Source organism: Cloeon dipterum, chromosome 1, assembly GCF_949628265.1.
Source record: "Cloeon dipterum chromosome 1, ieCloDipt1.1, whole genome shotgun sequence".
Lineage (NCBI taxonomy): Eukaryota > Metazoa > Arthropoda > Insecta > Ephemeroptera > Baetidae > Cloeon > Cloeon dipterum.
Genome location: NC_088786.1, coordinates 10,253,608 through 10,269,004, shown reverse-complemented (window position 1 = coordinate 10,269,004; position 15,397 = coordinate 10,253,608). Strand labels below are relative to the sequence as shown.

General features: G+C 42.8%; 1 protein-coding gene across 8 annotated transcripts; it reads right to left on the bottom strand.

The window, feature by feature from the left end:
• Positions 1–770: 770 nt before the first annotated feature.
• On the bottom strand, positions 771–14,805 carry Dpp10 (Dipeptidyl peptidase 10). 8 transcript variants are annotated; one of them, XM_065475643.1, is made up of 12 exons: positions 10,098–10,676; positions 8,709–8,931; positions 7,245–7,553; positions 6,197–6,324; positions 5,925–6,139; positions 5,083–5,249; positions 4,920–5,023; positions 4,313–4,436; positions 2,663–3,468; positions 2,167–2,361; positions 1,601–1,758; positions 771–1,545 (listed from the first exon to the last, which is right to left on the bottom strand). In XM_065475643.1, exons 2-12 carry the CDS (start codon positions 8,736–8,738, stop codon positions 1,202–1,204), a joined length of 2,580 nt encoding a protein of 859 aa, XP_065331715.1. In that variant the 5' UTR covers positions 8,739–8,931; positions 10,098–10,676; the 3' UTR covers positions 771–1,201. The 8 variants fall into 8 exon arrangements, with proteins under 8 accessions (XP_065331715.1, XP_065331722.1, XP_065331729.1 ...); XM_065475650.1 differs by having other exon boundaries at positions 8,709–8,885; XM_065475657.1 differs by having other exon boundaries at positions 8,709–8,881.
• Positions 14,806–15,397: the final 592 nt, after the last annotated feature.

The window sequence follows — 15,397 nt, the reverse complement described above, 5'->3', positions numbered from 1 at the left end:
TTTCTCAAGAAGTTCTCGGGAAATTTAATTTTCTTCTAAATCATGGAAGAGAGTTGAACAAATCAGTACCTATAATAACTGATCTGCTTTTATTCAAATGTTTACAGTGGGAAACGCAAGTAAAAGAAAAGAATTCTTAATGTAAAGAGGTGAATCTAAAAATACGTTTCCAAAAGCGGGTTGCAGCCACAAGTTGACCCAAAATACGAAATCGGTAGTTGTGTATTGATTCCGAGTAGGAAATAATTTTATGCTTTCTCGTTCGGGAGCGTCTTGCAGCAGTTGCGTGTGGATCGAGTGAGCTCTACTTTTCTGATATATGCACCGCCGGCTAACCCCTTTTGTGACGGGCCAATCCAGCGTGAGCGAGACGATAAGCTCCTCGCTGTCTCGACACGGCGACCGGCTGCTCTTTTCAATTTCCAGCATAGAGCCAATATCTCTAAAAGCCTTTGAAAAATATCTGGTAATATTCAAAGTGCTCTGCGCTGCCATGGGAAAATCTATTTACAAATAAAATCTGCCGCCAGGCTAATGAAACAGCTCGGAATAAATGCGTGTTGCAGTAATAAATCAAAGAGGCCTTGTGGGAATCGATTTTGCCATGCTTTCATGTCGGCGAAAGTGAGAGAAAAAGGAGGCTCATCGCGGCACAAAGGCGTCTGTTTACTCGCTCGTGAGGGATGATGAGTAATTGCAGCCGAGCCATTGTGCCATTGAAGTGAATAGGTGCTCTCTCGTCACCGCGTGGAAGAAAAGCGGGGTTAAAATATTGTAATCAGATTTATTAAAGAGATAATCTCAAGTGCGCTCGTCTACAGTAACCTTAGTCAATATTTTAATAAGTAATTTTCTTTTTCAATAACAATCCATGCTCGTCTGCTCATCTAATAGTATCACAAAGAGAGAAGAGAATTTTCAAATTTCTTATCATGTATTAATTATCTGCGATCGATTTTCAATTATTAATTTGCTTATTCTTCTTCTTCATAAAGATGCAATTTTATTATTTGATGCTGTCACCATCATCGTCTTCGTCATTAATAAGAGGTGGCCATTGGAAGGAGGAACCGATGAGATCAATAAATTGAAATATGTACAGGCGTTCCTCGCCATGGTCCCTAATATTGCTAAATTTCTTTTAGTAGTGTGTGTGTGTGTGTTTTTGTGAATATTGCTAAAATTCTGTGGATATGGCACTCTAATCATTCTTCAGGCCCGGCTTGGCGTCCGGCGGCATCTGCTTGCGGAAGCAGTCGTCCAAGAAGTTGGCCATCGAACGGTAGAGGTGGCGCTTGACGCCGTTCAAGTTGTGGCTCTCGTCCGGGTAGACCTGCTGCCGGAATAGCACCCCCTTGAAAGTGAGTGCCTTTGCCAGCATCATCGACTGCTGGAAGTGCACGTTGTCGTCGGCGGTGCCGTGGATCAAGTAGAACATCTTATCACGAAAGAACTCGGCGCGCTTCGTCACGTCCGCCTCGTCGTATCCCTTGTAGTTTGCCGTCACGTTCGGCGACCCCATGTACCGCTCAGCGTACACGGAATCTGCTCGAAATTGTATTAGTCTTTTTCTCAAATTAAATGAGCGCCGCCCTAATACCATAAAGCTTCCAGTTAGTGACCGGGGCGACGGAGATGCCGCACTGGAAAATATCTTGATCCCGTCCTAGGGCCATCGCAGCCACGAAACCACCGTAGCTCCAGCCCCACACAGCCACCCTTCTTTTATCAATGAAGTGGAAAGTGTCCCTCAGGTACCTGCGAATCAATATTGCCTTTGGTAAATTGCCTTTGTTACACACAAGAGGATAGTTATGGAAAATAGGGCCGGGCCGCAGCCGTTGCAAAGATTTATTACAATGCTGGAAAGATAAAAGACCATTTCAATTTATCGTTGAAAGCTATGTAGGTTTAAAAAAAGTAAGCTTTATGTTCAGCAAAATGACCATTGATAAAATATGAGAATATTAATAAATTGTAACATTTAATCCAAGATTGTATATATTTGATAAAGGAGAGATGATCATAATACATCCATTTCTGTTAGATTATTAAATAAAATGAAAAAATCAAGACTTCAAAAACTAGTTCAAAGGAAATTAAAGTCTAGTTAAAAAACGCTTCGAAATATGAAGAATTAAATTATTGGGAATTAATTTTGCTCACTCTGTAACTTCTAACTGGTCCTTGACTTCAACTGTGCCCAGCCGGTGGTACACCTCGTGCAGCAATTTTTCGCCCTGGCCTCCGGAACCACGTCCGTCAATTTGGGCCACGATATAGTCACGTTTCGACGCGAGATACGTGTTCCAGTCCAGCCTCCAGCGTTCTGTCACCAGTTGCGAGCCAGGCCCGCCGTAGCTGCGCAGAGGAAAAAATGCTCAGAATATCAAATGAACAAAATGGAACTAGTAAAAAATTGCTCTCAGAGGGAATAATATTTCCCGCAGAATGAGTATTTTGAAACAGCAATTCAAAAATAAATGCCATCATTTGTGAATTTCCTCAAAAGGAGATGCTGGAAAATGTACATCATAGCAATCTTGCTTTGTCGTCAATGTAAAGAGATTTGCTGACCTGATTAATTTTAATTATGAAAAAAGGCTACTCTTTGAAAAAGAGGCTCCCGTGCATATTTAATAAGATAGCAGGTGCGGCTCACATGTGCACGACCAGCGGGTACTGCGTGATCTCGTCCTCCCTCAGACCTGGCGGCAGGTGCAGCCTGACCCTGGCATGGTATCCACCCGAGATCTGCACGGGGAACGTCTTGACCTGCGGCAGCGCCATGCCGGCCGCTCGCTCCTGCAGCTTGGTGTTGTTCTGCAGGGTGGCGATCAGACGCAGCCCGTCGGGACTCTCCCTGGTGGTGTACATCCTGGTGAAAGGCACCCCAGGGCCGAGGCACTCGACGACCACGTAGTCCTTGTTGGGGCTGAACACGGCCGTGTGGTAGAGGCACGGCCGCCACACCAGGGTGCTAGGGTGTGGCGGTGGAGGCGGCTTGCCCTTCTTGCTCTTGCGGGGCGCCGCCGTGGTCGTCGTCGTGGTCGACAGCAGGTCCTCGGGGTCCACGTCCTCGTCCGAGTCCTCCATGTAGCTTGCCTCGCCGTCCGTCGTCACGTCAGGGTAAGGGCACGTCAGGCATTGGGGGCTGCTGGCCACGTTGCCGCTCAGGGTGAAACGCCACAGGTGCTGCTGCCCGGGACGGCCCTCTGGCGCGGCCAGGAAGTAGATCTTGTTCTCCACATGGTCCCACGCCTCGATGCTGGCCACGTCGAAGCGGCCGTGCGTTAGCGAGAAGGTCCCACTCTTGGCCGTGTCCACCAGGGTAACGTGCATGAAGCGGCCGGCCGAGCCGTCGCGAATGGGTGTCAGGGTGACGAAACTGGCGCTGTCTTTGGAGAAGAGTGGCGGGCCCCGCGACTCAGGAACCCAGCCGCGGCTCTCGATCGTCACCCGGTGCACCTGCAAATGTTAAAACAATGGGGTTCAATGTAAGCAGTTAAGAAATTGTAAATAAACACGCAACGAATGGGAAGAAGCTATAAATATTCCGTCAGCGCTTTTAAATTTTTGAGAAACGACGGTTTGCTGCCCAGCAGCTAGTTTGCTTTTATCTGCAGTTTCTGTACGGAAATAAACTTTCTCAGCTTGATTTCACTGCGGACTTCTAGACTCCTACTGTTCAAGTGGGCAAATTATTGATTTCTTTGTTCTTTTGTGACTTAATTATGCCTATCATCGTATAAGTATATAATGTTGTGATTTAAGACATCGAAACTTTAAATCGACCCAGTATTAAAAAAAACAATTTTCGTGAAGTTTAATCATGTTGCAAAGTTGAGTTCAAAAGAATTTATTTTTAAATATATAACAAGTTTTTATTTATTAAGTTAAAACAAGATTTTAAACCAAGCAGTACTTGTCTTTTTATCTCATTCTTATTAAATTAATTTTGAATATAAAATAATAAAACCTTTTTAAAAGTGTAAAATAATGATAAAAACTAATTCTAAACAAATTGTGTTTAAAGGTAGAGCACTATTAATGAAGCCTGCGTAGCTAGTACAATACCAAAAGTGGTATTTGATTTCTCTTCTCATAATTTCATTCATAGGCCGATTTCTAATTATTAAGTTTAGAAAAAAGAATCAGAACAATTTCAATAAAATACAATTTTTAATTTCTCTCATACTAATCATGGGAAAAAGTTTTCACAAATAAAATATATATTCATGCTGATGGAACTTTCTACACAAAAAGAATCAAGTTGTTGGGCAGTGGCGAACAAATATGATAAACAATTCACCTCCTGACACATCCACAGCGGACTCTTGCAGACGGACACGAGGCTGAAGTTCTGCACCCTATTCATCCACACGACCGACAACTCGGTGAGGCTGACCCAGGTAACCGAGGTGAAGTAGAACTCCCTGGTAAATTATTGACAGCGTTAGGCAGTGAAACAAGCACGCTGCAGCAATTCTCGACGTGAAAAGTAAAAGGCAGCTACAGAGTCACGCGAAACAACGTTGCTACAATAATAAAGCCTTTTCCGCGCGGCACATACACTCTAGATGTAAAGTGCACCGGCGGGAGCGAGATGCATTGTCTCCGCGTGGGGTGTGCGGAGGTCGTAAAGTGTGCCAGGGCGATAAAAGCAGCGATAATCTGATTATGCAGGAATTTTCCGTTTGTGTAATTTATGGCTCTCTCGGTGCAAGTAGTTAGATTTTCAAATCAATTTCCTGCTGGTAGCGAGCGCACGTGCCGGCTATCGCGGCTGAGAAATCTCGCTCTATGCTTGCGTTCTCTCGGGGCGAGATGTGAGAAGGGAGATTTGATCAGAATCACGGTGGAAAAGCCAGCAGCTAATGACCCTTTAGGAAAAAGTGCGCAATATAAAGAGCACTCACTCGTCATCGAGGGCGGACGGCGGCTTCAAATCCCTCTTTCGAATGTTCTTGGGGTCGGCCAAATCCGCCACCCACAGAGTCACCGTGGGATTCGGAGTGTCGGGCTGCAATTTATTTTTCGTCTCAAAACAATGCCTCGGGCTTGTACTCTGGAATTGATTACCTTTGGGTAGCGCAGGCTGCGGATGTCGGGGTACAGTTTCCCCTCGTCCAGTGAGCCAAACCAGGGAAATTTGAGCTCCTCCACCCTCGAGTCGTTGAAAGTGGCGTACGAGATGAGCAAGCCATCTTCAGCAAACCATAGCGCTAAATTGCTGTCCAGCACTTCCTCTGCAATAATTACCAGTCATCAATCATCCCTCTCGGTAGCGCGTCACCGTGTAGTTTGTTTTTGTTAATAAACCGTAAAAAGCAGATGGAGCTGAGCCCCAGTTTGATGTCGACGCAGCGGCGTATATTTTGTCAGTGAGCTGTATTGATTAAAAGTTATAAAAAGTACATCAGACTTGATGGAAAATCAATTCGAAATGGAGCTGATTTGTAAACAATATTCCATGTCTTTGAAAGAATTCTCTGAAAAATTCTTGTGGAAATGATTTCCTTGTTTATTAATATCAGGAAAGAGCGCATTTTCCCTTCCATTTAACATTCACATTTCCTTGAAACTTTTAAAAATATTATTTATTCTGCCTGATATTTTCGATTTTTTCATAAATATTTTCTAATTTTTTACTTGGTTTCAATCGATTGGAAACACATTTCTGTTGTTAACGGATATTTTTTGTATGTCCAAAAAAAAGACCGGCAGTATTAATTTTCTTTCCTCTCGTAAAATTTGTGTTGAAAAATATTCTATCAAAAACAGCAAAAGAGCACTTAATTGATTTTTATTTTACAGTTTTCGTGAAATATTCAAGGAAAACATTTGTAAAACTCATATTCTTTTTTAATCTTGCATTATTGACGAGCACGACGCAACACGTAGATAATTTTTTTCACACTCACCCTCGTAGACCCAGTCAGGCACCCCGTTGCTAATAACTCCTGGCACGGCGTCGGAGGTGACTCGGTAGACCAAGTTGCCCCTGGGCCCCGGACGGTAGTAGATGTCGTACTCGTAGACGATCACCAAGGCGTGTCCCTGTTTGGGCGTCCACGCCGCGTGCAACAAGTAGGGGTGGGTCGGATCTTCTGGGGTTGGTGTAAGCGGAAACAGCTCTCTGTTCGAAATTAGGCCATTAGTTTTAAATTAGCCGGCCGGCTGCAAGGGGGATTACGTGGTACTGATGTCGAAGACTGTGTACTGGGCGAGATATGAATGGCGGAAGAGTTTTTGGACGTTGTGTGCCAGTAGAATGTACCGGTGGTCCGGCGAGAGGGTGAATTTGGCAGAATTCAGCCTCCTCTGCGAATGACACACCATTTGTCAAGTTAACTCAGGCAAAATGTACCGAGCCGGGGCTCTTTCGCCAGTAGGAAGGCGCGGGTGGCGTACGTGATTCATTGGATTGCGTCCAAATCTCTTTCCAGCTCGTTTATTTTCGGAGTTGTTTGACTGCCGATTCGAGTAAATCCTTCTTGAATTTAAAACAGATATTTCTTTTCATTAATTCAACAGACATCGTGCTTGGTAGCCGATTCCCTGCATTTTACCGTGTCACGAACGGAAAAATAAACCAAAAAGTACAGGTGGTAATTTGTATACTCGCGAGATAGTACAAATGATAATTGGCATATCAGTCAGCCACTTATCAAAAGCGGTTAGGTGGTAGAAGCTATTAAATTTTCATAACATAAAACACGTCCCATAATCCCAGATTAACGTCAAATGTCTCGAATCAATGCGACCCTTTCTCCAGAAGGAGAGCACCGCTTTTCGTGACTGAGCATCAAAACGCGGAAATGGACTCGATTCCCAAGGTTCCAGAAATATATCCTCGATTAACGGGGTCAGAATAGCACCGGCAGATGCATAAAAATCTAGAGGCGCTTTGACGTAATTGCACTACATAGATCTATAAATAAATATACATGCCTCTTTGACTTTTCTATTTGAAAAGATAAAGAAATGAGATTTTCCATGTATCTGTTGCTTTCCCGACGTTTGCTCTTAGAATATTCATCGATCCTCATATTTGCATACATAGATGCCTCTCGAGTCTGAAGAAGAAGTCAAGTGTATGTATATTGATCAAAGCAACAGTTTGTTTCCTAATCACGCGCGTCAATGACCTTCCATCACGGCTTGTTGAAAGAGCCCGCGACTCGTTTTTATTATCTTTCTCTCTTTCTTTCTTTCTCGTCTGTTTATGCTGGGATACTAACAAAGGTCTGATTGTTCATCAGGACTTTGGAGGAGGCGTTGAGCACGTTGAGCAGGCTGATGCCGCCATGGTGGTCCAGGTAGACGAGTTCGTGAGGCGACACCCACGTGCCATTGAAGCGCAGGGGCAGGAACTCGTGTCCGAGCACGTCGGCCAGTTTGAAGCGATGGCCCTTGACGCGCGGCCCCTCATCGGGCGGCGTCAGCAGCACCACGGAGGTGACGATCAGTGCCAGCACGAATACGATGACCAGCAGGGCGATCAGGATGCCCCGCCAGTTGCGTTGGTTCGCATTGCTCGACACCAACTCCTGTGTGCGTACACGTCAAACAGCCGTCAGTCAGTGCCGTGTTTACCCACGTCTCTGCATTTGCATTTCAAATCGGCCGCTCACTATTTTCGATCGGCCAGTCCACACCGAACAACTTCTCGGCTTTCAAAGAGCGAGCGCGTGGGCTGCTGCCCAGCACACGCATGCATATTTATCCGAAACTAACTTGGCGAACGGGGGAGCAACTAACTTCTGTAAAAATAGTTTTGGTTTATTGATTTTCCCTCTGCGTCGTTAAAGGGTTAAACGGAGAAATGATATGTCAGGAAGCGAAGAGATTGGATGCATGTATTTTGTTCACATGCCAAGGCGGAGTTTAGGTTTTTTTTTACCGAGTTGGAAATGACTTCTCGGATAAATATGGACTGAAGCGATAGGCATATTCTTTGATTTTCTTGCGTGGTGTGGACTGGCCGAGGGAAATGCCGGCACGGTACGTGGAATGACGACCCATTTTTCTCTTATTTTATAGTGGGCATACTAAGCATTATATATAATCGTTTTGCTCTGTATGTACAAAAGTGGCTGGCTGCTTGATAAAGGCTTGTAATATATTATTATACTACCAGCAAAGTTTAGTTACTCATTCCGATAATCAGAATAAATACAGTATATATATACGTACTAATATACAAGAAAAGTTTAAATAATGTATTAAAGAGAGGGAGTTATTGTAAAAGTCATGCCGTCTCTCAACTCCGAATGTAGCAAGAAGTTTCAGGCAGCAAATGCAATAATTGATCATGCATAAAAGTTAAGCTATATATGTATAGTAATGATCAAGGTAAGGAGCCAAAAAAGCAGGCGGTCCCTACCGTGTCGACTGAAAAAATGCAAAAAGAGTGGAGAGAAAAATTAATCAGCGTGATGCCGGCGGCGAAAATTCAAATTTCGTCGCAGAGCGCGTGATGAAACCCGCAGCTGGGGAATCAGAGGACATTTATCTGGGCGTGTAATTTATTTATCGCGCACCCGGCATCACCTTTGCCCGCCCGAGTGTCAGTCAGGCCCGCGCGCGCTTAATTTCCCCAGCAGATAAGGTTTAATAGACTGAATCGCGTGCATTGCCACGCGGGACGAATTAAATGGCAGCCCCCCGGTAATTAGAGAGTGGTAATTAAAATGAGTGCTTACGTCATCTTTGAGGCCTTCCTTGCCCTCCATTACTTGTTGATTTTCATTTCACCCCGGCGGTGGCCGCTCACTGACTGCTGCCGATATCCCCGGGACCTTTTGCGTGCCGCGTGAGCCAAGCATGCGCCTCCGTTCGTTTCCTCAGGCCCGATTCCAACAGAAAAACCCTTTCTCTAGCTTTCAATCAAAGGCATGTGTACACGCGAGGCGCCCCTTCCGACGTCTGGAAGGAGTGGTGAAAGGGGAATACCCTTTCCAAAATAAACCAAAACAGCAGGAGAAGATCAGAGGGCTAACATAACGGAAGGCGTGAATCTGATATCAATGAATACAAAGCGGCAGGCTAGAAAACAAACAATTCGAATCATGGAGTGTGAGTAGGGTTGGGAAATTTAGACTCTTTTTGACTTTACAGTGTTTTTACCAATTTTTCAAGTGATTTTTTGTTTTTGCAAATTATCTCAAACTTTGAGAGACTTGCAATTCCTTTTAAATCATAGCTTTTTAAAAGACCAATTTCAGATGGCTTCACGGCCGCAATTTGATTAATCATGGCAAAAATAATTTACGATTGGGAAATTTTCTTAGTCCAAAAATTTTTAAAAGCTCGTAAAAATCAGAACAAAAGAGGATTATATTGCTAAGAAAAATTATATGTGAATTCATGTTTAAAATGTATTCAAACTTGATTATGTATTATCTGTTTCCAAATTTACGGTTTGAAAGCCACTTCCAGTGAATTATAAATAATTTGCGGCTCAAAAGGTCAGATATCATTATTAACTTGGTTTTTTTCTTGTTTCTAAGAAACAAATTCCAAAAAACGATAAATTTATTTATTTCATTAAATTAAAAAATAATTGATTCATAGAATTTGATGTTTTTGTATTTTTAAGGTGTTTTGGAGTGCCCAACAGTGTCTATCCGGCTTAACAAGCGATTAGACTGATAGACAACATATACGATTAACTAATTGACTTGTATAATAAAGAAATATATATGAGAGGCACAGAAAAGTAGTCGCGATCGTCTTAAATTCCCAACCCTGAGAAGGAGCGGGGTTAATATCCTATGTAACGTTTTAAATTTAGAGTTTTCTTGCGATGTTAAAATCTTTTTTATTATTATTTTGAAAGGCATGAGATGAGAAAGGCAGGCAGAACGAGTGTGTGATTGTGTGAAAGGATATGAGGTGGCCTGAGCCAGCAGTCAAAATCAGTCAGTCGTTCTGGCACTTAGTTAAAAAGCATTCCGCGACAACTCATTCTGCGAGATGTCTTACTCGAATTAAAGCAGGCAAGCATTCTCTCATTGTCAGTCAATATATACGTGTGTGAGTGTGCAAAGGGTTGAGTGCAATCAGCGGCTTTTTGGCCGGAGAGCGCTTACCTCGTCGTCAAAATTGCCTTCCTCGGACATGGTGCGAAATTAGTACAAAGGGATCGTAGTTGTCGGAGGCACCACCGCAAGTCGGCCCGGGCCGCGCGCTGAATCGATAGAGGCACCCCCTGCGCCCCCTCGGAGGCTCGCGTGACAATCGGTGCACGACTCAAATGAGAATCAAACGCGGTGCCGCCGACGCCGCGATCGCGAGCTCGCCGATAAAATTTACGTGGCGTCGACCGATGGGGCCCTCGTCGTCGCCCCGGCGCCGATCTCGCGGGTGGGATTCGCGCGAATTGGGTCAGCCCGAGCGAGAGAGCGGGTGAGCGGGTGCAATATTGATTGGCGCGCGAAATCACGCGCGTGTCGGGTTGGCGCCGGCCCACGGACGGACGGCCCGCCCGCGCGAATCACACACCGTTAAGGACACCTGCCGGGAAAAGGCGAAAATGCGTGCCGGGAAAGAGGTCGGGAAAGCAAATACAGAGGCAGCACCGGCCGAACCGCCCCTTACACCCGCCGCCACCATGAGCCTCCGTCGCCGCCGCAAAAGGGCACTGCGGTTGTGCACACGGATGATACACTGATATCGTTTGTTAAGCCGCGCGGCGCGGCGCGGTTTCCGATTTCGCTGTTTTCGTTAGTTCGCGGTTTGTGTAATTAGTGCGTGCGGCACCGGGTCTAGTAAACATACTTGTTTTCAAGCGGAATCAGCGGTTTGGTTCTAGCTCACTTTTTCGTGTTATCAGAATCAACTAAATAAATAACTCGTTCTAGTTGACATTCGATTAATCAAACTTTAGAGTTTATGTCGAATGTAGATCTAAAAAGTGAAAAAAGTGGGAGTTTCTATTTATAGAGTAAAAATAAAACTAGCTTTTTACGAAGAGTGCAAATTCAGATTCTCTAACACTATTGAACCTAGCTTAAAAGTTTTTTAATTCGATTGAGATTAATTCTCCAAAACAAATCATCAATCACAACAACATTTTTAATCTAATTGCCTTAGCAGGCAAAATAAGGCATTTTTAGCATTAGCAAGCAACTCATTGAACCTCAACGATTGATATATCCATTGAAACTTAGATTTATTGAATTCGTTTTTCCTTTCTTTTGAATTTTCTTGTCAATTTAATTAATGACATTTTATAGCTCCTCATAAAAACAGTTTTGTATGCTAAGTGATTTTCTAACGGAAACCCTGCGAGTCTAGACCCCTTTGGTCTGATTTTTATAAACTTTCCTTTAGCGTTGTTCAGTTAACCCATATGTACAGAAATGACTCTTTTGCATAAATATAATCGAATTGGATTGGATTGCATTTTTTACTATCGTATGTTAATATTAAATTTATGCTATGACTTAAGACTAGAATAAACAATATGTGTAATGATATCGAAAATACACGTATTTCCACATTTTGTCGTGCAGGGGAGTAGTTTTCATACAACAGAGTTAGAATAAATTTGTATGAAGTGATCCCTGAAGATGCAGATCCGTGATAGAATAGTTATCAGCGGTCATCTTCAGATTGACTTAAGAAAAATAGCGATTGATTGAAATTGACAACTTTGTATGAAGAATCATATATTAATTTTACAACAAGGAACTATTCCGATATGGACAATAAACATGTTGTAACTAAAGATTTTTGTATTATTAAAATTTTAAATTTAACGTGATAAATATTTATAAACTTCTGTATATTACTATATTCTGAAAGATTCTGAAAGAAACGGACTTAATTCTTGTTGCTAAAAAATCTCTCCCCTTTATTCCTCCGGCAAGTTTCGGCGTCATAGTATTGCCTCAGTTCATGACAAATATTGTAATAAACATTAATATGGAATCAAAACAAAAATTTTAATTACTATAAAAAAATACAAATTCCGTTTATCTATTTCGTATGGAAAAACACACAACTTTTTTTAAGAAAATATTTTTTTTAAATCTTTGGAAGTCCAGTCAAACAACAACAGAATATTTTTGTTTTAAAAAAACGTGTTCTACATTTTTTGATTTTCAATTAAGTTATTTAATTTTTAAAATCTAGTACTTCATTTCACCGAATAACTAACTCTCACAGAACTTCGTTTTTATTGGCATTTTTATAGTAAAAAAATTATTATGTTGGATTCCTAAGAAGCTCAAAATCAATTGACAAAGTGGTGTGATAATATTTTATCCTGAAAATGGGTACAAAAAAAGGGTGTTTGAAGTAACTTTTTGCCGGATATTCCCATGTAAATAAGAGGGCGCTTGGCAGTTTAGTGGGTCAAATGAATAACTTAAAGACAGAAGCATGAGTGTGTGCGGATGACTGATAAATCGCCTGCGATGCGCACGCTGCGCAAAATACGAGACGCCGCGCGGGGAGTTGCAGTTTGCAGCACCAAATGCATGTATTTCAGGGCCGTTAATCTAGTTCGCGTTGAGACCTCGGCCAACATTGTACGCGTTTCGGAGCATACATGCTATGAATAAGTTTCTGCGAACAATGGATCGGTCGCTGCCAACGCCAAGCCAACACTCGGCTGCTACGGGATCGGCTGAAGTGAGCTGCACTGCACACGATTGCTACCATGAGGGGCCTTTTAATAAATCATGAGCCGCATGGCAGTGCAGTCGGGGAGAAAGTAGGGCGTTATTGGCGTCATAAGTGAAGCGTCCCGAAAGTGATTTTAATTTGTTGGCGTATATACGCTGATGGGAAATTGGTTTCTATCGCCCCGCCACTCGTTAAACCCGTGAGTCTATAAATATTAGAGTGGCCATAGAGTGAGTGCTTTACGTGATGTGCCGCTTTGATTGTTGCCATAGGCAAATTGAGAAACAAACTGAACTGTAGATTAAGTGTTTTTTGACACACGGGTACTATTGACTATATATTTTTCTGCTCTCTTATTGTTTATTTTATTGTGTAAAAAGGAAATTAACTTAGATGTTCAAAATTTAAGTGAATAAAACAGGCCCTAAGAATAATATGAATTTGAGAAAGTATCTTAATTTCAGGAAACAGAAGCTGCTCTTATGCTTGTATTTTAATTTTTGCTTGAAATTGAGTTTTCCCATGAATGTCTGGAATTATTCAAAAAACGCGATAGCTCTTTAAAAATCTTTAAAAGTAGTTATGTTTAGAAAATCTGGCTACAAAAATGGAACCTAAAAAGAAACTTTCGAAATTTGCAGCGAAAGCTATAAAAATTATTTTGAACGAAAATCAAAGTGAAAAGCACGCTTTGACAGCAGTAGAAATGATCGGTCTTAAAATATTCGATAGTGATTTTGATTTGATAGAGATTACATCAAAGTTAGCTATTTGGGCGTAAAAGTTGAAACAATTTTACGCTGCGGTCACGCAAGTCACCAAATTCCATTGCAAAATACTCTGTATCATTGGAAGAGATTAGAGTCCCAAAGTTCAGAATAACGAAACGCAGTTTTTGAGTTAAGTTTTTATTTTCAGTAATCCGAATTCTGAAAACTCAACCTAAAATGGCAGAAAGCTGAAATTTTTCGAAATGAATTTGCATCAAAGCAGTGTCGTTTGGTCTCATGCGAGAATCTTCGGCCTTCGACGCTTAAAAATCTTAAAGTGTATAGAATGTTTCCAAAATCTTTCTGATAAGTCAGAAACATTCGCATTTTTAAGATACTGATAATTTTCAATCAATACCTTTTTTTGTAAATAATTTGATATGTCATTGAGTGATTGAAAAATTTATGTTCCAGGAAAAATATTTTATGTTCTCTGGCTGTAAATTTTTCATTGAATTATGTAGTATCCTTGATCGCTCTATTAAGGATGAATAGGAAAAAAATTGTAGGGGAACGCCATAACTTGGTTTGCAGATTGAAATAAAAAGTCGGGTGTTAAAATTTCATTGGCTCATCCCATTCACATCCGCAACGCTTTTTATGGCGCGGGGAAGAAAGAAAGAGAGCAGCATGCTCTGCGCCATCTCCGGCGCTTCTTTTGTGTACGCGTAAAACACTTTTGCCTTGGGTTGACTGCATAGCCGGCACTTGACATTCCAGGCAGTTTACGTCGCCGCGAGGACCACTTATCACGAGAGAGAAGAGCGACGCACCGAGCCGCGTGGTGTGATTTTCAGAGGGTAATTAGCGGTCCAAGTCCTCCGCATCGCAGCAGCAGCAGCAGGGTGCGGGGCAGCGCGGCACGAGCGCCGCATAGGGAGGGGGTAGTGCCGCACTCGTATGCAACTTTTTATGTGCAAACTTTCACCATATTGACCGTAAAATAAATATAAACACGACAGGCTGTTGCCTAACCGCCGATTAATTTGAATAAACGAGCCGATAACCGCGTCCGACAGGAATTGGGAGGAATCGGCTGGCGCGAGGATTTTTCCCGTCAGATTAAAAAGACGCATTATCCCAAGGTTAGCGTCCGCAGTGGTGCCTGCATCCCGCATTGTGTGTGAGGAGTAGAAAGGTGGAAAAGTGAGAGGAGCGATTGGAAAAAGAGGCATGCACAGTCTGCAAGGGGCTTCGGGGGCAGAGTGCGAAAAGGGGGGCCTCAACTCACGTCCTCTTCCTCCTCTTTGGTCTTGCGGCCGGAGGATCCTCCGCCGCCGCCTCCTGAGCTCATCGAGTTCATGTTGGACTCTGTTGGCTCGCGGCGACTTGCCTGCCTGCTGCGGATGCTGTGCTCTGTAGTCATGACGACAAGGCGCATTGCCTGTTGCTCCGCATTGGGTGTCACGTGACTATCAGATTATCACTGCCGCTTAAATATTCATATGCAGGACGTGTACGGTGAATACATCCCCGAGATGGACCTGCTTTCTTTGCAAAGGGGATTTTTCCTTTCGGCCGCGGCAAGAGCAAGAAAAATATGCCGCTACTCAGCCTCCATCTTTTTTTACAGGCGAGAGGCAACTCATTTAAAATTCAGACGGACAGACAAAGGTGCCCCAGTTTTTCCAACAAAACAAATTACACTGCTACCTTTTCAGAAGCCAGTCGCTCGGCAAACGCGAGCAATTATCCGCTTATTTGAATCAACAATCTTTTCTAAGGAGGAGCTCCAGTAAGCGGAGCGCCTGCTAAATCGTGCATCGGCAACCAGTGTGACGCGACTGACAGACCGGTTGCATACATCAAGACAGACACGCCAAGCACTGATTTTTATTTATAGCCGATGCCTTTTTCATGTCTAATAAACGCTGTGTTTATTTCAAACTGTCTTTTTGATAAATTTTACTGCAAATGCAGGTAAATCTAAATAATAACTCTAACAATCGTGCATTCAATAATTTTATTATACTTTTTGCATTTTTTAT

What these genes read in the sequence shown, in the direction of transcription:
- Dpp10 (XM_065475624.1), bottom strand. Translation starts at nt 14,790, where the DNA reads ATGCGCCTTGTCGTCATGACTACAGAGCACAGCATCCGCAGCAGGCAG. An exon ending in CGCTGTGGATGTGTCAGGAG is followed by an intron (nt 3,469 to 4,312) that starts GTGAATTGTTTA and finishes TAACATTTGCAG; the next exon opens with GTGCACCGGGTGACGATCGA. An exon ending in GACCAGTTAGAAGTTACAGA is followed by an intron (nt 1,759 to 2,166) that starts GTGAGCAAAATT and finishes ATTGATTCGCAG; the next exon opens with GTACCTGAGGGACACTTTCC.